Genomic DNA, 24,580 nt, shown 5'->3' on the forward strand with positions numbered 1-24,580 from the left:
ATTTTTATTATATCTTTTGTATTATTGCGTTGTTGTAAAGATGGGAATCTATAAGAGGTTTTCTACCTTCGGAGGATTTTTGGTAAGGAGAAAGATAGTGAATTCACATTGAGACAGAATCGTAAAGTTGAATCTTGGTGGGCTTTTGTTTTGTTATATTTGTTTTATTATGTATATATATTCTATTGCGTACTAACAATCCAGGCAAGTACGATCAACCAAGTGATATTCATCCCTCTCTAATACACCTCATCAATCTTATAAAGTCTTTGCCTAAGTTAAGAGTTGCTCTCTCCCACGTACAATCTATTAACACTCAACTTATTTAAGAGTTTACCTTACCGCTCTGGTGCCACGAGATTGTCTTCACCTCCACAAGTACAGTTGCACTTTATTGATACTCATTCAGAGGTTCTTTGGATGTTCTATTCTATTCCATTCCATTTTGATATGATATTTTCATATCTCAAATTAATAGATAACTCTATTCATCTTGACCACACTAAATCATCTCCGCATGTATATCCATCAAATTTTGCACAACTTAATACACAAATCAAATGCATATTAAATCATAATTTTTACTCAAACATCAAATCCAATGATAGATAACAATCACATAGGGCCCGATTGCACTAATATGGTTGACCTGAACTAAACCCATTTCTCAATTCAATCTAGCCCTTTTTAAATTAATATTTAGTTGAATTTGCAATCATGAGTTGGTTCAAAAATAGAGTTCAGAGATCTTGGCGTGATTGCACATAAAAAATAATCAATTTATTTACGTAAAGAGTTATTCTTCTTAAAGAAGATAGGATTGATTACATGTGAAATAATATAAAAATAATAATAATATATTTTATAAGAAGTAAAATTCATTAAAATTGTAAAAAATAAAAATTACATACTCTACAAATTAATATTTATTGAAATAATAAAAATATTTATTTTCAAACAAGTTAATTTATATTAATCAATTAATATAATACAATTAAATCATGTTATTTTTAGAACTTATTTTTAGTAATTATATTTACTACTTTTCCGTTTTTCAGTAACTACTAAATAAATGGTTTCCGGTCTCTCTCTCTTTGTTATGTCTCGTCTCGGACTCGACAACAGTGAAGTCGGCAGTCTAGTTGGAGCGCCAAATACCGTCATGGTCTTAAAGCCCCTCTCCCTCGACTCCGGAGGGTTTTAATTCCCGCCTCTCAATCCATCTTAAACCCAAATTCTAGGCCCTAGCTCGGCCTCCTCCCGATCGTATATCATATGAGGCGCGCCTTCGAGGAGATCTCCGATGACGAGTGGGAGAATCACACCTTCAAGCCTTCGAAGGTCCTCAAGAGGACCAAGCTCCCATCTCTTCCCCCCATCGAATCCTTCGCCTACCAGCCCCGTGCCTCCGGGGGAACCGGCTCACACGATAGCCCCGTTAATTTGGAGGACGAGGACGAGGGCGAAGGCGAAGGCGAAGGCGAGGGCGAGGACGATGTGAAGGTGACGCGTTCCCCACATGGCTGCGGCAGTCGGGGCAGGCGATTCGTGGTGGATGACGATAGCGACGTTGATGAAGTGGTCGAGGTCCGGCCGGCTGCGCCTGATGACGAAGAGATCTCATGGTCAGAGGATGAAGCAGACATCGTGGAGGAGGAAACAGCGAACCTACAGGAAGACCTAGAAGTGGAAGAGGCGGACGTCGTTGGTCGAGCTCTTTGCAAATGTGGCAAGATATCATCAGCCCTAAGGGAGGAGCTTTATGGTTCCTCCATTTCCAATTGCGATAGATATGCTGAAGTTGAAGCTTCTTCGTGCAGGATTGTTACTCAGGTACTTGCTTCAACTTTTGCTGAATTTTCTGGACAACCATTTAGGTGGCATTGATTACCAGGCTTCTCTTTGAAAATTATCGTTTTCCTTATGCGCCCATCTGTGCTTGTTTTGGGTGGTGATGCATCTAGGAAGATATTGATGCTGTTTTTGCTCGTGAGGAATCTGATTTTGAGCCAAGTTTGAAGCCTTATCAGCTTGTAGGTGTGAATTTTCTTCTTCTTTTGTACAGAAAAAGAATCGGTGGAGGTAAATTATTGTTTGACTATTGATTATTAACTAGTAGATTCATTTTCTGTTGAAACATGCTTCTTCAAGTAAAACCTGTTAATATTTCTGCCCTATTTGAATTCTTGTTCCTGTTTGTAAGAGGATTTGTTTTTTCATTTAACTTTTTTTATTTAAAATGAATATGAGAGGCAACCACTACACTATTCCCCATAGAATAATTTTGATAGTCAAAGGATTGCACTTAATGCCTGTATTTCTGGCCCTGTGATAATAGTAAGGTTAGCAACACTCTCTAGATAATATCGTGGTTTCAAAAATTGTATGTAGGCAGTGATGCATTCGACCCATAGCTTAGAGCATATTTAGTATCCAAGGGAATATGTGGGCAATAATAAAAACATTAAAAAAATATTTGTGTTAATAAAATATTAAAGAAGACTAACATACTTCCTATATTTATTGACTCATCCAATTCCTACTTCTACATAGAAAGTAATATCATAATGCCAATGATATAATGTAAAACACATGATGCAGATTAATCAACACTGCATAGATAACACACACATATATATAAGTTGTATCTATGTAATTAAAAGTTAAAGTGTCTATCACTTAAAAATAAATGTTTAAGTTGACACTTACAGGACATAAGTTACCAAATAGAGTAGCCTAAGGGTTTAAGTTAATTTGATTCCATCACATACAAGTTAGATAGGCCATATGTGATAAAATGTAGTTGCTATGTGGTCCCTTTCGAAATTTGCTTAGGTGGTTATCTAACTGGTCCAACCTGAGCCTTTTTATAACCATGGATATAATATTAGATAATCCTAGTCTTTGCATTGCATGATTGACCGCACTTTCATGTGTTGACTATCTTTCTTGTTGAAATTTGAAGTCTAGCACATCCTTACATTGCATGAAGTGTTTGTAGATGCTTAGGTGGTGTGAGATTGAATCCCTACATAATGCATATGGTATGTAGATGCATATGCTATCAGCTTCAAGAAATCACTTAGAATTTGTTCGGGGACCTAGCCATTAGAGAATTTTATGTAAATTGACATTCATACATGGATGTATATATTTTCTTATATTCACAAGTAAGGCTATATATCTTGGTAGAGTAAAAAATCCAAAGAATTTCCCTACACCATCACACATTATTAGTTCGTTTAGCTATCTGCAGAATTCTTTTGGTTCCTTCTTCTTTCCTCAAGATTATTCATATTCATTGGGATTTTCAGATTCGTCATTGTCATTTCCAAATTATTTTGTTCGTCCTGACAAGTACTTGAAAAATTCGTAGCTATTTCATGAGTTCCCAGCTCAAATTTCTGTTTGCTTTGCTCAGTACAGATCATGCAGATTCGTTCAATTTTAGGCAGATTAGTTTGCTTCTTTGACTTAGTTCCAGAGTAATTTCTCAGCTTCTGCAGTATTATTAAGTTCTCTATCTTTTTTTTTTTTTTTGCCTTTTCTGCACCTATTATTTTGCTTCTTTTGTGCTTCACCATGGGGCCGTTCATTCTTTCACTGTAATCTCTTTTAGAAGCCTTGATTTTTAGATTTTCAGTAGATCTAGAGAAGATCCTTCTTGTTTCACTCGAAACATCAGTTTTGAAGTGTCCCTCTTGTTGCACTCAAAACATCGGACATTTGTAAGATCCTTCTTTGAGATCTCCTTCTTCACGAATCTTCGGGAGAACTTCTTTCGTCGGATCATCTGTTTGATTAAATGAGCAACTTTCGAAGATAGATCATCTTCATCAGTCAAAGGTCTGGACTCGGATTTTGATTCGGTTTCCTCCTTTGGTTTGTATTTTGACTTGGTTTTCCTACAATTAAGACAATATCCTTCTCTTTTCCATCAAGACTAATTTGTTCAATTCATGAAGTTTAAAATTATAAAAGAATTTGTCCAACTTAATAATTAAAAGATCTTTAGATACTTTAAAGCATCGACTATTGATGCCCATAAAGTAATCGCCGGAAATGCTTTGGGCATGTACCTTATCAAGTCGCAATTATCGACTTGTTCGTCGATATCATGTATTCTGTTTAAGATTTCCTTGAAGTGACTATATATTTGACTCACAGACTCACCTTCGTTCATTTGTTTTGTTTGGAGTTGGCTAAGTAGTAGATCCGTATTGTTTGGAGTTGGCTAAGTAGTAGATCTTTCTTAGCGGTTCGGGAATTAACTCTTTGTGAAGCTCAATGAGCTTCTCCCATATCTCTTTGGCATTGTTAAACGGTCCAACCTTACTCAGTTGTTCCTCCTAAGTTAGACCCTATGTAATGTGGTTGTGGCTCTTGCATTTGACCGAGCCTTCTTCTTGATGTCACTTGTCTAGTGATTGAAGTCAACTAGCTCTCTAATTGGATTTTTAGGTAGCTTAAAGCATACCTTTATGATCATCCAATTTTCTATCTCATGCATAAGATAGTATTCTATTCTTCCCTTCCAGTAGGCAAAGTTATTGCCATTGAAGAGAGGAGGGCGAGTTGTGCCAAAACCTTACTGCATAGACATGATTGAAAATATCTCCAAGATTTTTACAAATCTTGGATAAGTAGCAAACAAATTGTTTAAGTAAATAAATTAGGGCTAGGTTAAGGTTGGTGTTTGGTTTGAGTTTGATCTGGTTGTAGTTAGGGTTAGGTTTGACTCAGGCTAGGCTTTAATTAAGTTTCTTGTTAATTTGGTTTATTCTGACTCAAAATGCAAAATTCTTCCCAAGTTAGATTTACGTTTTGCTTTGGGCTAGTTAAGTAAAAGGTTCCTAAATTGACTTCTAGGTCAGTTGCCTCAAAGTCTTCCAATAATAACACCACAGTGGTGGTGCTGATTTCTTAGAAATTAGTACCACTGTGCTGGTTTCAAGAAATCAACACCATCTGTTTCAAGAAATTAACACTAAGGTAATTTATTTTTTTTAAATATCTAAATTTTAATTTTTAATTTCTTTTTTTAATTGTATTTCATTTTTTCTCTTGTAATTAGCTATTTAAAAAAGATAAAAAATATATATATATTACTTTTATTAACATTCCTTTAATTTTATATTTTTTTATTAACCTTCTTTTTTATTTCTATTTTTTTTAAATATAGATAAATTTAGGAATGATCATGAGTTTAATGACATAAATTTAATTAAAAAAGGAGCTTTTTAGGATCATCAATCATTTTTGTATGAAACTTCTTAATGAAATAATTAAGTTTTTTTATTCGGTTTGGTTCAGTTCGATTTAAATAAAGAAACTCAATTTTTTAAAGGTTGAAAGAGGTATAATCGGAAATAAGTGTGTCTTTTGAGCAATATGAAACTTGGTGCGTCTTTTGGGAATTCGGTAACTTTAGGGGCGCCCTTTGAAAAATTGCCATTTTATTTTGGCATTGCGTCGACATTTCGAAGGATGGTGTTGGTGGAGAACTGGGGGTGAAAGGAGAAAGAATATGAAGAAGAAAAAGAAAAATATGAGACAACTATTTAATGTCATACTTTGTTTTCTATTTGGAATGTTAGTTTGACATTATTTGTATTGTCACAAGATAAACAAAAATAATAACAACATCTCAATTTAAATTCATATTGTGTGGTAGCATACCAAAAGGTGTTGAGCGTTGGCATTACGTGATACTCTTTGATACAATTGACACAACATGCAAGAGATATTTTTGCATCATAAACATTTGTAGATTGCTATAACTAATTTTTTATCAAATATTTTGGAATAATTTCTTTGAAGTTGAAATTGTTTATAAATCCGGGGAACATTTGTAGATTGCTATAGCTAAATTTTTATCAAATATTTTGGAATAATTTCTTGAAGTTGAAGTTGTTTATAAATCCGGGGTATCTCTATGTTTTGCGACGAGTTAGTTTTTTTGGAGGCAAATCGTTGGATACTTTGATTTTCCCAAATCGTATATTTTTTTATAGATGATGGTGATGATTTGCTCACATGATCAAGGATTGCCCAAGAAGCTCATTTTCTATCAACTACTATATCGAATGTCTTTTTTTGTGTGGTATGTTGTAAATCAGCATGTAGAAGCTTAAGTTCTATTGGGATGTAATGCTAAAAGGTTTATACTTTATTAAAGGATGTAAAGGAAAATTAAGAGTGTCGATTCGTGTGGGTTGAGTCGGGTCGAAGTAAAAATATTATAAAAAAATCCGAACTTGAATCCGACTCGAACCCGAACTTAAACTCAACCCGAAAACTCTAAACCCGAACTCGTATAACATGACCAACCCAACCTGAATAATCCGAAAAAAAATTAATTTTTTGCTATTTTCCCCTATAATTCTTCACTTTATCTTAATACTTCATCATTGTCATACTAACATTCTTCTAGAACATCTTAATTTTCAAAACAAAATTTGATTTAACCCCCAAAAAACTCCTAAATCCTAAATTCATGTCAACCCGAACCCGACCCGAACTTAATTCAACTCAAAACCCCCCAATCTGAATCCGACCCTAACCCGAAAACCCTTAACTCGAACTTGATAAATTTAAGCCGGGTTGGTGGGTCGGGTTCATTTTTGACAACCCCTAAGGAAAATGGAGTTATTTATAAAAAAAAGCATATTCATGTGTATAGTTAATTCTCTTAGCTGACCCCACAAGTGGGATAAAGCTTGGTCTGTACTTTATGCTTGGCCTATTATTTATAGAAGGTCTATTCAAGGTTCATGTTTGAGTTGATCTCTGATTCTATAAATCAGCATGGAGAAACTTAAGTTCTATTGGAAAGTAATGCTAAAAGTTTTGCACTTTATTACACTGTATAAAGGAAAATACTTATTAATAAGAAGTATATTTGTACAGTTAATTCTCAGATTTTGTTTATGCTTGGTCTATTATTTATAGAAGGTCTATTTTAGCTTAGGCTTTAAGCAGATTATTACTTTTTCAGTACTTCCAAAGTGCTGACATATGGTGCATGTGGCCAATTGGAAATGGAGAGAGGAAGAAAATGAAGAAGATAAAAGAATAAAATACAATTACATATCTAGAGGTAAGATTTAATGTATTTTTCTATGTTGGAGTTTATGTTCCGACTGGAATTGTATGGTTTCAACACCATATTGTGCTACAGTCAACACAGACATTCATTAGATGAGATAAATTTACATAAGTTTTATTTTTTAATTCCCTTTTCACTTAATTTATTTAGCTGTAAAAATAAACTACTATTAACTAGTCGCATTAGAATTTTTGTATTATATCGTACCATACTCGATACATTCTACATGTATTCTAACATGCCGAGATGAATTTGGATAAGATTTACTTATTCAATTTTGTTTAGTTAAATTTTATACATTTAAAATGATTATATACCTAGTAATTGAATTACAAATAGTTTTATTCAACTTCATGTCAAAATGAATTTATATTAGTTTTATAATATTATTCGACTTATTTATAAAAATAAAATTATAAGAATTAATAAGAATTAGAGAATCAATTAAATTAACTTTTTTTAGAGAAACAAGCTAGTAATTCATTTTGACATGTGGTGTAGTATGCCAAGACGTGTCATGTTAGCATGATTATTAACATAATTGATAAGTGTGACATCGGATTTTTAAAATTATTGGAACAATACATTTTACTGTGCAACTTGACATGTAGGAGATTGCAAATCATCTATTTAAAGATTTTGAATTACATAACATCTATAAGATTATTCAATCTTTTCTTAACACGTTAGTTTTATAATCGCTAAACTAATGAATATCAATTTTAATAATCATGTGGCTATCTGCATTGAACAATTCAGTCTTTCAAAAACAAACTAAACACATTAGACAATTCAACCTTTCAAAAACATACTAAATTAGGGATTGAAATCTCGAGCCCTTTCGCTTGAAACTGATGAAATTTTTTGTTCCGTCAGTGGACTGACACTGACACTGGCACAACATTTCGATCGGGATGAGACGTCGGCCGAGTCCGACGATGCCTCCGGAGGTGTTGTGCGGGCCACGTGTGCCCCGTCGCGGTCGGGCATGGATTTTTTTAAAACTTAGGTTTTAAACATTAGATTTTAATAATCAACTTCTAGTTATAGTTGGGATAATTTAAATAGGCTTAATTAAAACCTCTTAAAATTATCCTATTATTTTTTAAAAAATTTTATTTTTTATTTTTTTATTTTTAAATATTTAGATTATATTTTTTTATTTTTAGTTAATATATTTTATATTTTAAAAATACTGAAATTATACCGGTATGACATGTTACGGTACCAAAACTGTATTGTTCTGGTCCAGGAATGAAACTTCGGCACGACTCGATATTTTTAACTTTGCATTAAACTCATTGAAATTGTTTTCCACTTCATTCAATATGCCATGTCCAAGAAGAATTATACACAATGCATTTTCTCAAAAATAGATGACCAAATTTTTTAACAAACCATTTAATGGAACTTGGTGTATGTTATAAGTTGGACATGTTAGAAATCTAAACTCCTTGAGAAAGAGTGCTAGAAATATGAGTTATAATAAATCCCACATTGTCATTTGGTATTATGTTGTTAGGCTTTGAATTATGTAAACAGCTTGTAGTCTCTCTCCTCATGTGGATAACAAAATCGCTATTTCTCAACTATTATAATGTCAATATTGTTAAGCACTTCATCCTTTGGAATGGTAAGAGTTGATGATATCGATGATATCTTAAGGATTAGTTTCCTGTCCAAAATTAGGAATCATTTTCTAATCCAAAATTATATGTAATATGTATTAAAAAAAAATGCTGCTACAATGTATTTGATTTACAGATTCATGGAAGTTGATAATATGTGTCTGATATTTTTATTTTTATTTGTGATGGCTTATTTCCTAAAGTATTATGAGAAAGCAGAATCAGTTAATTGAGCAATTTGACCTCTACTGTGTGTCTGTTGTTGGCTGATGCTTTCTCATTGGTTTCACAATTTTCTTTAACTTCACTTATAAAACACTCGTATAGGCCTTCTAACCGTACCTCATTTTCAGCCATCTTGGCAGATGAGATGGGTCTTGGTAAGACAGTGCAGGTATGTCTAGTTCAATGAAAGTTTGACTTCATAATTGAGATTGGATAAGCTTTGATTACTTTTTTCTCATCCAGGCCGTAACATATCTAAACTTGCTAAAGCACTTGAACAATGACCAAGGTCCTCACCTGATCGTCTGCCCAGCTTCAGTTTTAGCGAACTGGAAAAGAGAATTGACTAGGTGGTGCCCATCACTCTCTGTCTTATTATTTCACGGAAGTGGGAGAACAACTTATTCAAAGGAATTAACCTCCCTTGGCAAGGCTGGCTTGCCTCCTTCCTTCAATGTATTACTTGCATGCTACTCATTGTTTGAACGACACAGGTTTGTTCATCCAAATTGTTTATTTTTTGAGGATTTGATATATAATTTGCAATAAATATTGTGTTGTTTAACTTTCAGCTCACAACAGAGAGATGATCGTAAGGCATTGAAGCGATGGAAATGGAGTTGTGTTCTAATGGATGAAGCTCATGTTTTAAAGGATAAGAATAGCTTCCGATGGAAAAACCTTATGTCTGTAGCTCAAAATGCACGACAACGCCTAATGTTAACAGGAACCCCACTTCAAAATGATTTACATGTATGCCAATAGCCTTCTTAGAGTTTTTTTTTTTCTGTTTAAACTTGTGACTTGCTTAGAAAGCAAAAAGCTAAGTGAATAGTAAACTTAATGCTGTTTTAATGAGTTTGGAAATGTTTTGACTCTATTCCTATAAGTCCAGGCACCAAGTCTCACTTGCATTATTATACTTCATTCTTGTTTTTAGGATGATGTCAGTAATGAAACCAAGAATAATTTTATACATGTATGTAATTTAGAAAGTACTTGTTTTTAAAGCAAAATGAGTTTCTATAATTATATACATGCATATATATTTACATAGTACTTGTTTTTATTTGTATACTAATTGTAGAAAGTAAAAGGCCATCGTCATCTAAAATTCTTCACTCACTATATCAGCTCTTTCCTTTTATGTTGGCTTACGAGATGCTCTGGTTTTCTTTGTATTTATTTATTTGTTTCTTTTAGAGACACAAGTTTACTTCTGAATATTTTGTGTATTGTGTCCATCTCTAGACGTATGCTCATTGATTATGTAACATTAGGCAATAGCATATATGATGAAATGATCTTGAGAGGTTCAGCACTATATGTCAAGAATTTAACTTTGGTCAATATGGCTTGATATAGGCAGCTTGTACTTGTGAGTTCCCCTATGTTGATTCTTAGACAACCCTTCCTACGGTATGGATAGTGACCCTAGGAAGGAAGAAGCATAGGAAAAAGGGGGAAGGGAGGAGGATAAGGAAGATCGACATGTCATATACTCCTTCCCCATGCCATGTGTCAAAATGGGTCATTACTGGCACAATCTCACTCCACTAGTCTCCACTTAGGCACTAGAATTGGCATTGGATCAAGATTTGAATTCTTTCCATAGATAGCATGATAGTGCACCTCTAGAAAAAGTTAAAAATTTCACTTGTTTTTTTTTCTTGGTGCAATTGTGCTCCAAGTTGGTCATGATCGACCATGGTGTTTTGATGTTTGGTTTGACTTAAGTGTTTAAGTTAGGCTAATATAGTTTTCAAGTAGGTCGAGGTTGATTGAATATTTGACAATCAAAGAATTCCAACAAGTGTTGTTATATGAGAAGTAATAAGTGGTGATAGTGAATGAAGTGCTAATGGATTAAAGTTGTCTTAACATTTGACATTCCAAGAAGTCCTGACAGGTCAAGGTTGACCGTATGTTTAGCAAGTGGAAGTCTTAATAGTTCAAGGTTGACACGATATTTGGTAAGTGAAAGTTTTGATAGATTAAGGTTGATTGGATGGTTGGCTAGTGAAAGACTTGGTAAGTCAAAGTTGATTGAATGCTTGACAGAGAAAATCTCAAAGGCAAGGCCTCATGCAAGGGAAATCTTGGAAGTAATGTTGATCATATGCTTGGCAAAGAAAATCTTGGAGGGAAGGCCTCTTGACAAGCTAGGAAGTCTAGGCTAGGCTTCTTGGCAAGACAAGAAAGTCCTAGAGGTAAGGTCTCTAGTAAAGAGAAGATTGGGAGGTAAGGGCTCTTGGCAAGATGAGGAAGTCCTGGAGGTAACACCTCTTGGCAACATAAAGAAGTTCCTCGATTTAGATGAGGACTTGTCCTTAGAGTTTAGCATAGTTGATGATTTAGTAGACTTGTGGTTGGATTCAATCAACTCGTTAGTGAGTTGACTCAGGCTGATTTGTTGGTTAACAAAATGTTTCTGTTTGTGGCTGAGTCAACTTTGGACAGTTAACTGGGTTGGATTTAGTTAATTGGTTGGTCCAATGAGAAAATTAAAATAAAATTGTTGAGTTGATAGCTGCAGTCAAATGTTCTACCAGCTATATTACATCAGCTTATCGAGAGATGGTTCATTCAATTCAAGTTGTTGAAAAGCCAGACAGTCAACATGAAGCATATGCAATTGTGGTAGACAAAAGGTAGAAGCTGTCGTATAGAACAAGTTGCTGGTAGAACATGAAGGCTATAAAGAAGCTTTGGAGGTTTTTGAAAGTCAAAGAATATGAATGAATATAAGTAAAAGCAAGTCCAAAGAAGATCTTTAAGATTGTACTGGTCTTTGTTGTATTCTTATTGTATTACTTAGATTATCTTCTTGTTTTTATCTTGTAAGAAAGGTTTGTAAGAGGTTTCTCTACCTCGGAAGATTCTGAGAAGGAGAAAAAATAGAAGGGATTCGAGGGATGACTTACTGTTGAGTCATATATGCCATAGAGTAAAAACTAGGATTTGGGGTTCTGAACCATGAATAGGGATGACTTACCGGTGAGTCATATATGCCATAGAGTAAGAACTAGGATTCGGGGTTCTGAACCATGAATAGAGAAGTGGTAAGAGAATTGTTTGTATTGCTTGAGTTTATTGTTTGTACACTGATATATCCACTAACTAACTTTGTAGACTCAAGTGAGCAATCTCAGCGAACGGCTATTCCCTTCTCTAGCTCACCATTTATTCCAACCATTTTGTCAATAAATCTTACTCTTTTGAAGAATATTTATACTGTATGCTGCTAGTTTTCTTGTTACCTTTGTCTTCACAGGCATTTCCTATATTTCCTTGCTCTTCCATTTGTCAGATGCATTGGCTAGCATGTCATAATTCTGCTCCTGAGTGCTCAACAACATTGTGATAACATGTTTTAACATTTGCAGGAGTTATGGTCATTGTTAGAATTTATGATGCCTGATATTTTTTCCACTGGGGATGTGGACCTGAAAAAGTTGTTGAATGCAAAAGATAATGATATGATCTCACAGATAAAATCCATTTTAGGGCCATTCATATTAAGGCGCTTGAAGTCCGATGTTATGCAGCAACTTGTTCCAAAGATACAACATGTAAGCCTTGAGATAATTTAACTTTGGTTTTGCGCGTTCAACATGCATTCAATACTTTTGCAGGTTCATTATGTTCACATGGGCTCGCAACAGTCTATGGCATATGTTAATGCCATAAATGAATACCGTGCAGCTTCCCAGGCTCGTGCTTCAAAGTCTTCTGCTTCTGCATCTGGAGTTGATCTGTTCCCCAAACGTCAAATTTCCAATTATTTTATGCAATTTCGCAAGGTGCCTAAAATTTCTTTCATTCTTACATATGATATGTTTTTGAACCAGATGAATGACATTCTTTTATCAGATTGCAAATCATCCATTGCTGGTTAGACACGTGTACAGTGATGAAGATGTTGTTCGTGTTGCTGAAGTGCTGTATCCAAAGGGTGTATTTGGTTTTGAATGTAGCATAGAAAGAGCCATCCAAGAGATCAAGAATTATAATGATTTTGAAATTCACCAGGTATACAGTATTACAATTTCACCAGATCTTATCTGCCCCATTTATGCAATCATTATCCCCTACTAGCTTTATGAATACGCTATGAACATTAGAATCTTTTATTTGCTTTTAGTTGATGTCCTTTGATTCTCCTAAAGTCAAATTCCACTTCTTAATATCATGCTGGTTGTAATGGAAGCATTATATATTTTTTTATAGTTGAATTTATTGTTTTTTTTTAACATGAAAGCTCACATTTGACAGTTGATGTAAATTTCAGAATGTTGTTACAAGCTTTGATAAAAAATCTTGCTAACAATTCAAGGAATCCTTGGTTTTGTTGCTTTTTTATGACTAATTCTAATCGTCACATTACATTGCAAATTTTGAATTTAATTTTTTTTAAGATTTAGACTTTGTTAAGCTTTATTTTTATAGATCCTTTTATTTAGAAGGGAAATGAAGTTTGATTTTGATTGTGCAATTATAACGCTTAAGGTATAACGGATCTATATTTGATCATGCCCTTTTAAGTATTCAATTATTTGTTTATTTGCTCCTAAAATATTTTAATTTATTTTCAATTTTGTTTAGGTTAAAACCTTTAAAAGTGACCCCAACCTTGATTTTCCAAATGTTAAGTATCACTAGTAATGTTTATCTGTGACTTTTGTTTTCTATATGAGATTATTGTTATTCATGCTTCATTAATTGTATCAAGAGTTGAATTTTAAATTTATTGATTTAGTGCTCTTAGTACTCTAGTGTTTTAGTGTTTCTCTTGTGCAAGCGTCATTGCCAATTGAGTCTTCTGCACCAAACGTAGCCTATTGCTCCTCCTCGTCTATGTCATCTCTATAAGCCATCATCACCATTCGTTTGTTTATTGTATTTTGATGCCTCAATTCATACAAGACTTTTTTCCCTAGGATCTTATCCCTTTTTTCCAACTTGTCATCCTAGTCAGTAAGCCGCTTGCCATCTTTAATCTCTATAGAAGGCAACAACCCCACCAAGTTGCAAATCCACACTATTCCCCTCCACCTCCTCCAAAGGTGGCTTTCACTGTCTCCCTAATAAATTGGAACAACAACTCCTCTATTGTGGGTATCTTTTAGATTCACTGCACACTCAACCCAACAGATCTTTTCTCTACCTTTCATTGAGTTTAAATTTAGTGATCCATGCACCTTACTTAGCATCTTCAAGACCATCCCTCTATACAGATGAAATCACATTTCCACTAACAAAATCCTATCTCCCACTCAAAGGATCATCTCTTCCTACATTCAACTGTAACCATGACTTGTGCAAGTTCGTTGCAGCCTACAATTATAAGACTGTTTTCCTGTTTTCCTCTCCCCTTTTTCCTTGTCTTAACAACAAACTTGACATTTCTCTTTAGTAGAAACTTACCTCCCTTAGCTTCAAACCTCTCAGTCTTGTCATTGCTGATGAGCAACTAGCATCGTGCTTTGCCGTTAACAATACTAGCCATCTTTGCCTACCTAACTGCTATCCTCATTGTTAATAAAAGTAGTTGTAATCTCCTTGACTCACATTTGATTCAGCTAGAAAACTAGATTTGATGCAATGAAAGGATTTAAGCTCTTCCCTTGAATAAAATACAGTTAATCTCTAGTTTTTCCATGCTAAGCTAGATTTACACTAATCTACAACATTCACATCCATTCCATAGAACTACCCTCCCTCCTTGATTTAGAGGTCTTTCTCCCATGGTTTGAAATCTCATGCATATATGCGTGCACCAATACCCTTAAGTGGTTGACTTGGATCTAATTGTTTTGATGTGTTTGATAAAAAATTTAAGTTACGTTTGACATGTATTTCTGATGTATGCATTAAGTATGTATGACAAAGAACATTGTAGATAGGAACTTGTGGAGCTTGGTAACTTGACAGAGTTGAATTGAGTGGTTGTTGATTCGATTGTTTGAAAGCCTGACACAGGTTGATTTGGAAGGCGAGGGAATAAGGATGACATATGGAGCAAATTTGAAAATTTTGTTGCATTTGAGATACCAAGGGCCTGACATGAGGTGCTCTTTGAGGTGGACTTAGAAGATAAGGGAAGAAGGATGCCACCTGTAGTAAGCTAGGAGATCTTAGTGCATCTGAGATATTGAGAACCTTACATGAGGTATACTCTAGGGCAATTCGAAGCAAGGTGGGCTTGTAGGTGAGGGGTGAATGATGATCCGTAGAATAAGCTCGTAGGGTTTGGTGCATTCGAGGGACTAATGACTTGACACAAGGTGGACTTGAAAGCAACAAAGAATAGTAATAAAAAGACCTAGAAGCATGGAAGCTTTTGAACAACATCATCCAGGGATTCAGTGATGATGTGTTTAGCTAGGAAGAGATTTATTACCTAGAGCTTGATTTATTACCTAGATCTGTCGTTGCCTAGATTTCGAGGTCTATTCTTTCTCTTAGTGATCCCATTTTGAGATGGCGCGTCTACAAAAGAGGTCGTTGTTAAGTTATGTAAGTTTACAAGATTCTGATAAGTTTTCCTTCTCAATATCACTTCGCAATATTTGTACAAAAATATTAAATTGAGTTTTAATCTAAGTATAAAAGGTAGATAAATGAAAGAATAACTCAGAATAATTTTTTTTTATCAAATATAACTATGTCATATGAGAATAATCATCAACAAAAATAACAAAATGCTTAAATTCAGTTTGAGACATAATAAGACAAAGTCTCCAAACATCTTAATGAACTAATTCGAAAGAAGTACTAGTTCGTTTATTGACTCTTGGACTTGAATTAAGACAATGGTGTTTAGCAAACTGACATGATTCACAATTTAATAAGGATTGACTTTAAAATTGAGAACAAAGTTTCTTCAATACTAGGAGAGAAGGATAACCCAACCGACTATGTGCTTTGAACTGGGTGATTATTCCCGAACAGGCGATAGGTACGTGTGCATCAAGGATGTAGAGGCCTTATGTCCTTTACTAATAATCTTCTTTGTTATAAGATCCTAAAAAAGACAATGATTAGGAAATAATGAGACACAACAGTTAAATGTACGAGTGAGTTTGCTTATAAAAATTAAATTAAAGACAGTTGAGGTAAGCTTATGACATAGTATAACAGATTTGAAAGACCTAAGAATATAAGAATTAACTCATCTGCTAAAGTAACAATAAAAGTAGACGTACATCATTGAAAAGTAAGGAACAAGTTAGAATTACCTGTCATATGATCTATAATACCAAAATTAATGAACTAGTTGGAGGATGAGGAAACAAGTAAGTCTTCTTATTTGAGAGGAAGCAAGAAGTAAGAAAGGAATTTTCTTATTTAAGAGAAAATATGTATTCGATTTATTGCCGTAGATAAGAAAATTGTGGGCTAAACCACGTAGTACTCCAATGACTCCTAGTCTACAACTTACGAAAAATGGTGAATTATTTGAGAATTTTGATAGATGTAGAAGATTGATTGAAAAATTAAATTATCTCACTGTGACTTGTCCAAATATTGCATATTGAGTCAGTATTGTGAGTTAGAATATGACTCCTTCAACAGTTAATCATTGGACAGTTGTAGATTGGGCAAGATGATCAAAGATCTACATCTGGTTATTATGTCTTTATTATGGGAAATCTAGTTTCATGGAAAAGTAAAAAAGTAGGATGTTGTCTGACATTTGAGTGCAAAATCAAATATAGAGTTATGGCGAAAGTTATGTGAGAGATAATTTGGATATATCAATTTCTGACTGAAGTAGGTCTTAATACTTCAGTACTATCCAAATTATGGTGTGATAACCAAACGATTCTACATGTTGCTTCCAATCGTGTATTTCATGAGCAAACTAAATAATTGAAATTGTCTGTCATTTTGTCTGTGAAAAGGGTTGATCTTTACATGATATGTGAATACATGAGAACATCATAAGTAAGAGATATTTTCACAAAAATTTTTAATGGGGTTTAGATTGATTATCTTTATACAAGTTGGGTATGATCAATATTTATTTTCCAACTTGAGAGGGAGTGTTATAGATTATATAAATGGTTCTAATCAACATGATCACATTGAAAAGATTACGATAAAACTTTAGTCATCTCAACAAAATTAAAGACATTAGATGATACGTGAGATGTTAGGCTGATATTGCGTACTGTAATGTTTATTACGCTGCATTATTAAATTTATGAATTAATCATGCAAATGACCAATCATGAGAAACTAATATACTTGATTATGCACTCTCAGTTCAAAATGATCATTGTTGAAAATTTATTTGTAATGAACTAAAAATGTGCACTTAGTTCAAATGAGACGATTGAAAATGAAAATATTAGGTTTGACATGATGACATTTTGAAAAAAATGATTTCCGATGCTAAGTATAAAAAATGATTGATTCACTAAAATTTCTTATTTTTGCATTAAAACACCTAATTCGATAATGTTATATTGCATTAAAAGAACCTAATTCAATAATATATATACTATCAAATTCATAATTAGTAATTATTTTAACCCATTTTGAGAATTATATTAGAAGCAAAAAAATAATGATTTTATATGAAAAATGTTTGTTTCCATTTAAAGATCTTCTAGTTATATGTGAATAATATTTTTTAAACTTGGACTATTGAACTTATCAACATCCAATTGATTGCATCAAATTGTGATGGTTTGGGATGATTCCTTTAGTCAATTGGAATAATAGTCTAGGTTTTTCATTTCTATTGCGAAACAACCAAGTGACTTCTATTGTCTTTATACGTGAAAAGGTCAAAGACTCCCCTCAACTATATAACTCCCCTTCAATCAAGACATCCGACGATTGCATTATGCCTTTGAATCCAAGCATAGCACCCTCATAATCAAGACATCGAATGACTACATCATGTCTACAAGGCCACTACTCGTTGACTTGGGCATCTACGAACCATCACACCTTAGACTAGGAAGCCCCTCAAATTAGGCATTCAATAAATGTATCACACCCATTAGTTAATCAAACTAAGAGATCAAACCATTCATTCCCAGCCTTCAGCATGTATAGAAATATCTTAATCAATAAACTCTCATGCTAGGAGGTAGACTCACTTAACCATCAAATATTCTCCTCATTTGACAAGCATAAAAACAAACTTTATCATGGTAGCAAAATATAAATTTGAAGAGTCATAAACTTAGGAACAAAGCGCTTCAAAATACTACCATATACCACTTTTGTCAAACAGTGGATTATAACTCAAGTCAAAACATAAAACCTTTTTGTTGTGCCAATTTATTTTATCAAAACATCAGAGCCATAAAATTAGTAACCTCCACTTGTCTTTTTGATTGAGATTGCAACCAACATATTGGAGTTAGTGTAGCCCACTAGGTCAAAAAATATCCATTTGAGCATACCATATAAAGGCACCTCAAGATGCCTTGGCAATAGTCAAATGAGACTCTTTTGGACTAGATTGAAAATAATCACACAAAACATCAAAAAAGAGAATGTCAAGCTCACTTGTAGTAAAATATATGAAGCTACCTATTATATTCCAATAATGCTTAGAATTAACTAGCTGATCTTTATTGTTGCTATTAATCTTATTCATGCCCATGAGAGTGGATGTCAACTTTTTATTCTCCATTGCAAATTTCTTTAGTTGCATTTTTACATACTTCGTTGTTGCATATGGATTCCTTTCTTTGTTTGCTTGATTTGAAGCTCAAAGCAAATTCAACTGAGCTACTAGGTTCTTCTCAAAGTCACTCTCCATAAGAGTAATGAACCTATTCAAAAATATTTATTAGTAGAACCAAAAACAATATCATCGATGCAAACCTATGTGATAAAACACTTGTTTTTCATGATTTTTTATATATAACATGTTATTTAAACATGATTGTTTAAATCATATAAAACCTTCATATGACATAAAACCATGACCAAGATGACCAAGATTCAACATGTTTTATAAAAAAATTCATTAAATGTAATTTAACATATCCATATGACATAAAACCATGGAAGGCTGCAAAAGGTAATCAAATTGGAATAGACTTGAAATGTGCTATAGGTACATATGTGTCATCATTGTTCAACCCCTCGAGCTAGTTAAAACTCACAAACCATTGATTCCATTTCATTTAAATTGTTCCTGTGCACCCAATCTTAAAGCTTTGGAACTAACTTCCCAACTGAACTTTATTTCTCTCCTTTTGCATGTCAAACACCTAATCAACATTGTCTAATTTTTCATGCTTTTTGGCTTAATGTGAGACATTAATGCTACATTATTATTTAAATGTTTGAAAAGCGAATGAGTCCGTATCCTTTGTGATGGATCTCCCACAAGTTGATTATCGAATGCTTGGAATCTTATTTATATGCCAGAGGAAAGCTTATAGATGAATTAGCCTAACCTTTTTCTCCTTTATTAGACTTATTTGATTCCTCCCTTGATGTGTGTTATCCATGTCACTAAGGCTTGTCTCATGTTCTTTTAAGTTTGTTATAAACTTTCTCTTCCATGTCAGCATCTATAAGTGGAGCTTGGGGTACAAGATGTGTAGATTCATCAAAAACAATATTAGATAACTCTAAATTTCAAAAGATCACTTATTGTAAATACTATAAGTTTTGCTTGATAAGGAGTATCCAATGAAAATACCCTTATCAATTTTTGGTATTAAGAATATACTCCTAACAATCAAATACTTGAAAGTACTTGCTTTCTTTCTATACCAAAGCTCATAGGCGTCTTAAATAAAATGGATGTAAATACACACAATTTTGAATGTAATATACTTTGCTTATTGAAAATTTCAATTTTTTAACTATTTAATCTCCAAGATTTTGACAACTATGAAACTTACAAGGAGGAGCTTACTGAAATTGAAAAAGTTGACTGGAAGATAGCTTACACTAAAAGAAAAGATCTAACTTATCCTACTAAATATAACAAACTGTTTTAAAAAATTTGAAATTTAAAAATTTAAACTTAAAATTTTAAGAGGCATCATTATTACTATATCTAAACTTTGCAGATATTGCAAAATTGTTATGTAATCATTTAATCTTCTTCAAAGACAGACTATATTCTCTTATTTGTGTCTATCAAAGAAGAAAGAAAATTAATAGTGAATTAAAAATAAAAATCTTTAACAAAGTGTTTACTATGAGTGGCCATAGTCCTTACAATTACTTGTCCATGCTGAAGTCTGCCTGCTCATAACAAAATATCTCATTAATTATGCCTTGAAATTGATCATGTACTCTCAATATCATATTTAACTTCTGTGCATTTTGATAGATTTGGAGGCCAACTTCACTAGAGTAGTCAAAAAGTACAATGTTTTTGCATGAAGATGTGTGTGTGTGTGTATATAGATGGATTGCCAATAAGAACATTTTTTTCTGAATTTGAAATTCCAAGCCATGAAAGCTGTGTTTAACAGTAACTATATAGGTGCGAGATATATTGCTTAAAGCCTTAAATAGGTCTACAAGTGCTTGAGCTTTTAAATTGAAGGACTATGCTGGGTGGCTTTGGCTAAAATACTATTCTATGAATTATTTGCTATTATTTGTGAGACAAAATGTACTAGCGCATCAAGTGCTAATCAGAAATTGGGAGTGTTGCTCACATTCTTACTCGTCACACTTTTATGCTTCACTTGAATATAATTTGGGCATGATGAAGTTTAGGACTGTTGCCATTACTATATTCTTGTACAAGATACATTGCACTTTATGACATTTCCATTCTAAAATTTTTCTCTTGATTATGATAAGTTGACGAGAAATGACGATGAAATGTTCATTCTCCTTGTAATCTGTATGTCATTTCATTCATCTTTTACTTTTTTTGTTTCCAGTTACTAATTTTACATGGTGACAATGACACAAAGGTGACAGATGAACATATCTTGGGATCAGCTAAATGTCAGGTATCTACCCCTCTTTTATGCCCTTGTAATATAAAAAGAATATTATTATACAGAGCATACTGGTAAAGATAAAGAAGCATTGGAAAAACCATCATAATCATAATCATAATATAATCATCATTATCCATAATTCTACCCCTCATTTAGATTTTGAAAGGTTTTATCACCATTAATATTTAAATCAATTAAATCATTTTTTTTCATTTTAATTAATTGAACTTTTCTATTTTCACCTTGTACCTATTATAATTTCCATACTAATTGCTTTAACTCTTATAGGATTAATAATGCCCTTGAGAATGTTAGTACCATTTCACTATTTTTTTTATATTATCATGGAGCTACATCTAGAAAGGGAGCATTGGCGCAATGGTAAAGTTGTTGCCATGTGATCTTGAGGTCACGAGTTCGAGTCGCGGAAAGAGTCTCTTGCAAAAATGCAAGATAAAACTGTGTACAATTGATCCAATGTGGTCTGACCATTCCTCGAGACCCTGCATTGGCTGGAGTTTTGTGTATTGGGATACCCTTTTTATCATGGAGCTACATCTAGTTGATATTAGATTTTAGTACTTCTTTACCCTTTCTAGAATAAGAGGCATTCATCTTAACATTGTCTTTTTTGCTGCCTTATTTTTTTTTAATGTTTTGCTGCTTCACTGCCCAATGCTTTGATCATATCAACGTCAGTTAGCATACATGGAAGATCTAGTGAATTAATGTCAGAACAAACTCTACTTTCTTAATAGCTTTCTAAGTATCTTTACAAGTAGTATCTCTATATATATTTCAAAAGAAATTTACAAGATAACCTCTTTTCAAAAATTTATAAGAACTATGATACTTTCCACTTAAATCCCCTGTAATAAATGTCACTTGAAATATGCCTTTATTTGAAAACAAATTATTAACAACATAATGAGTATATACTTGTAAGAGTTAAAGTAACACACAATTAATTATGTATATTTTGTTGACTTTTATCTTTAAACCTTTAATTTTAAGCAAAAACCAATAAGAGTTATTAGAAGACAAAATTAATAGTGTATATTTTGTTAAATTTTAACTTTAAATATTTTATTTTAAGCAGAAACCAATAAAATTTCAAGAACTTCTTGGTTTTACAAGTCACTTACAAAGATGTTACACTTAGTCAACCAATAAATAATTGATACTAGTTCGATAAACTATACATTATCATGTTGACAACATGAGTAACGTATAATCTCCTCTATTGAGTTTTATAGTATTCATCTGAAGAATAGCTATTAAAATCAAATAATCTTTCACACATTAATCAAAAGTATCAACAACAACTAAATCATTATCCCACAAAGTGGGTTCAACTATATGGACCCTCCTACGTCATTAGACTTAATCCTTTACTATATCCTCATTTATATTTAAATGAATTTTATTTTGTTTTATCGTTACTAACTAATACTTCTTTAGTCTTCCTCTTCCTTGATGAATTGTGCATATTTGTCATAATCTTACATCCTGATTGGGATATTTATTAATTGTCTTAATACATAACCATACCATCTCAAATGGGTCTCTTAAAGTTTTCCTAATAGGTTTCTCTAATATTTTTATTTCTTATCCTATTTATTCCCGCACATTTACCTAAAGATTCTCATTTCTACTACTCATTTTCTATTCATGTGCTTGATTCATAGCCCAACATTTAACTCCATATAACAATGCAGTTCTAATCATCATTTTATAAAATTTCCATTTAAACTTTAGAGCTACCTTACAATAACAAAGAATACTTGATACTCGCCTCCATTTCAACCATTTTATTTGTATTTTATGTAAAATCTCTCTATCAACTCCTCTATCCTTTTGCAAAAATCATCCTAGATACTTAAAACTCTCAATTATATCTAATTCGTTATCTCTTATTTTAACAATTGTCTTACTACATCTAATATTACTAAATTTAAATTTCATATATTTTAACTTTATTTTATTAGGTTTAAAACATTTTACTCTAATATTTTCTATTAAGATTTGAGTTTAACATTTTCTTCATGTGTCTCATTTGCTAAAAAATATCATTTACAAATAACATGCATATAACGTGTCTTGAATGTATTCAGTGAGTTTATCCCATGACTATTGTAAAAAAATATCAACCTAGAATTTTTAATATAACTCTATCTTTCTAGGAAACACTTTGATTAATCCACTTGGAGTTTTCACTTTTGTCATTATATCGTCATATCTATCCTTAATTGTTTCAATATATGTTACGTTAGCACCTTTCTTTTTTAAAATTCTCTACATAATTTCTCTTAGGACTCTGTCATAAATTTTTTCTTTAATATAACTTTATCTTTTTAAGAAACATGTCTTGGATACCCAGTGAGTTCATCCATGACTATTGTAAAAAAATATCAACCTAGAGTTTCTTTAATATAACTCTATCTTTTTAGGAAACACTTTTGTTAATTCACTTGGAGTTTTCACTCTTGTCATTATATCATTATACATATCCTTAATTGTATCAATATGTGTTACGTCCACATCTTTCTTGTTTAAAATTCTCCACATTTCTTTTAGGATTCTGTCATAAATTTTTTCTAGGTCAATAAATATCATGTGTAAATCTTGTTTTTTTCTTAATACTTTTTAATTATTTGTTTGAGATGTATAACTTTTATTGTCGATTTTTCAGGCATGAATTCAAATTGATTTTCGGTCACTTTAGTCTCATTTCTTAATTTTTTTCTATCACTCTTTCTCAAACTAAAATAATCGATATTCATATAATGCCTATAATGTCTAGTCTTATCCAACTTAGGGTGTAACAATCCTTGCATATTTAACACCATTGATTGAAATACCGAGCTGTGCTGTCCGAAACGGACAGTATTTATCATTCCTGCATGGGATCGACATCAGTACATATTGGCACCGCGATCGCGAGGTTGTCGCGAGATCATGGGGGGTGCCGTGACCTTGCGGTGACCCTTCACGCCTCTGCGGCGGCCCTCCACGAGGGGCATGGAGGTTGCCACATCCCCGCAGCGACCCTTCTTGAGGGACACAGAGGTTGTCGCATCCCTGTGGGGGTGCTTGAGGTCGCTTCGACCTTTGCCGCGGTGTGGACGCCTGCGTGATGCCCAAAAAAGGAAAAAAATAATTAAACTGGAACTTAGATTAATAATTTCAATCAACTTCTAGCTATAAATAAATAATCTTAATATACTTTATCAAAGCCTAATAAAATTATCCCATTAATATAATCTATATTTTATTTATTTATTTTAATTTCAAAAATAGATAGAGGCGTAATGATTTTGTATTTTTTTATTTTTTAAAAAATTTATTATTTTTTGTATTTGTATTTTTTAATATTTAAATTATTTTTTTATTTTTAACTAATATATTTATATTTAAAAAATATTGAAATTATATCGACATAACACGATACAGTACTGAAATCATATTGTTTTGGTCATAAATTGAAACTCCAATACAACTCAAGATTTTAAATAATGTTTAACACTACACTCAATTTTTCATGAAGATATATCCGTGCTTGCCAAGAGATTGTAGTCAGACTGTATAATGTGTTCCTTTTGGTGAACAATCTAACATTAGCATAATGGTTTAGTGGATCTATATATAATATTTGTTTTATGCTGACT

The 24,580-nt window shown here is 32.8% G+C and overlaps 1 protein-coding gene across 1 annotated transcript; it reads left to right on the forward strand.

The window, feature by feature from the left end:
• The first annotated feature begins 1,229 nt into the window (after window positions 1–1,229).
• LOC141813028 (protein CHROMATIN REMODELING 19) lies at window positions 1,230–23,610 on the forward strand. Its single transcript, XM_074700938.1, has 10 exons — window positions 1,230–1,833; window positions 1,965–2,082; window positions 9,090–9,130; window positions 9,205–9,455; window positions 9,534–9,714; window positions 12,348–12,533; window positions 12,597–12,764; window positions 12,835–12,993; window positions 20,850–20,921; window positions 23,605–23,610. The coding sequence occupies exons 1-10, from the start codon at window positions 1,276–1,278 to the stop codon at window positions 23,608–23,610; spliced, it is 1,740 nt and encodes a 579-aa protein (XP_074557039.1). The 5' UTR covers window positions 1,230–1,275.
• Window positions 23,611–24,580: the final 970 nt, after the last annotated feature.

The sequence above is a fragment of the Curcuma longa genome, chromosome 20, assembly GCF_044706935.1.
Source record: "Curcuma longa cultivar G26 ecotype Majalengka, Jawa Barat chromosome 20, ITB_CL_G26_1.1, whole genome shotgun sequence".
Classification (NCBI taxonomy): domain Eukaryota; kingdom Viridiplantae; phylum Streptophyta; class Magnoliopsida; order Zingiberales; family Zingiberaceae; genus Curcuma; species Curcuma longa.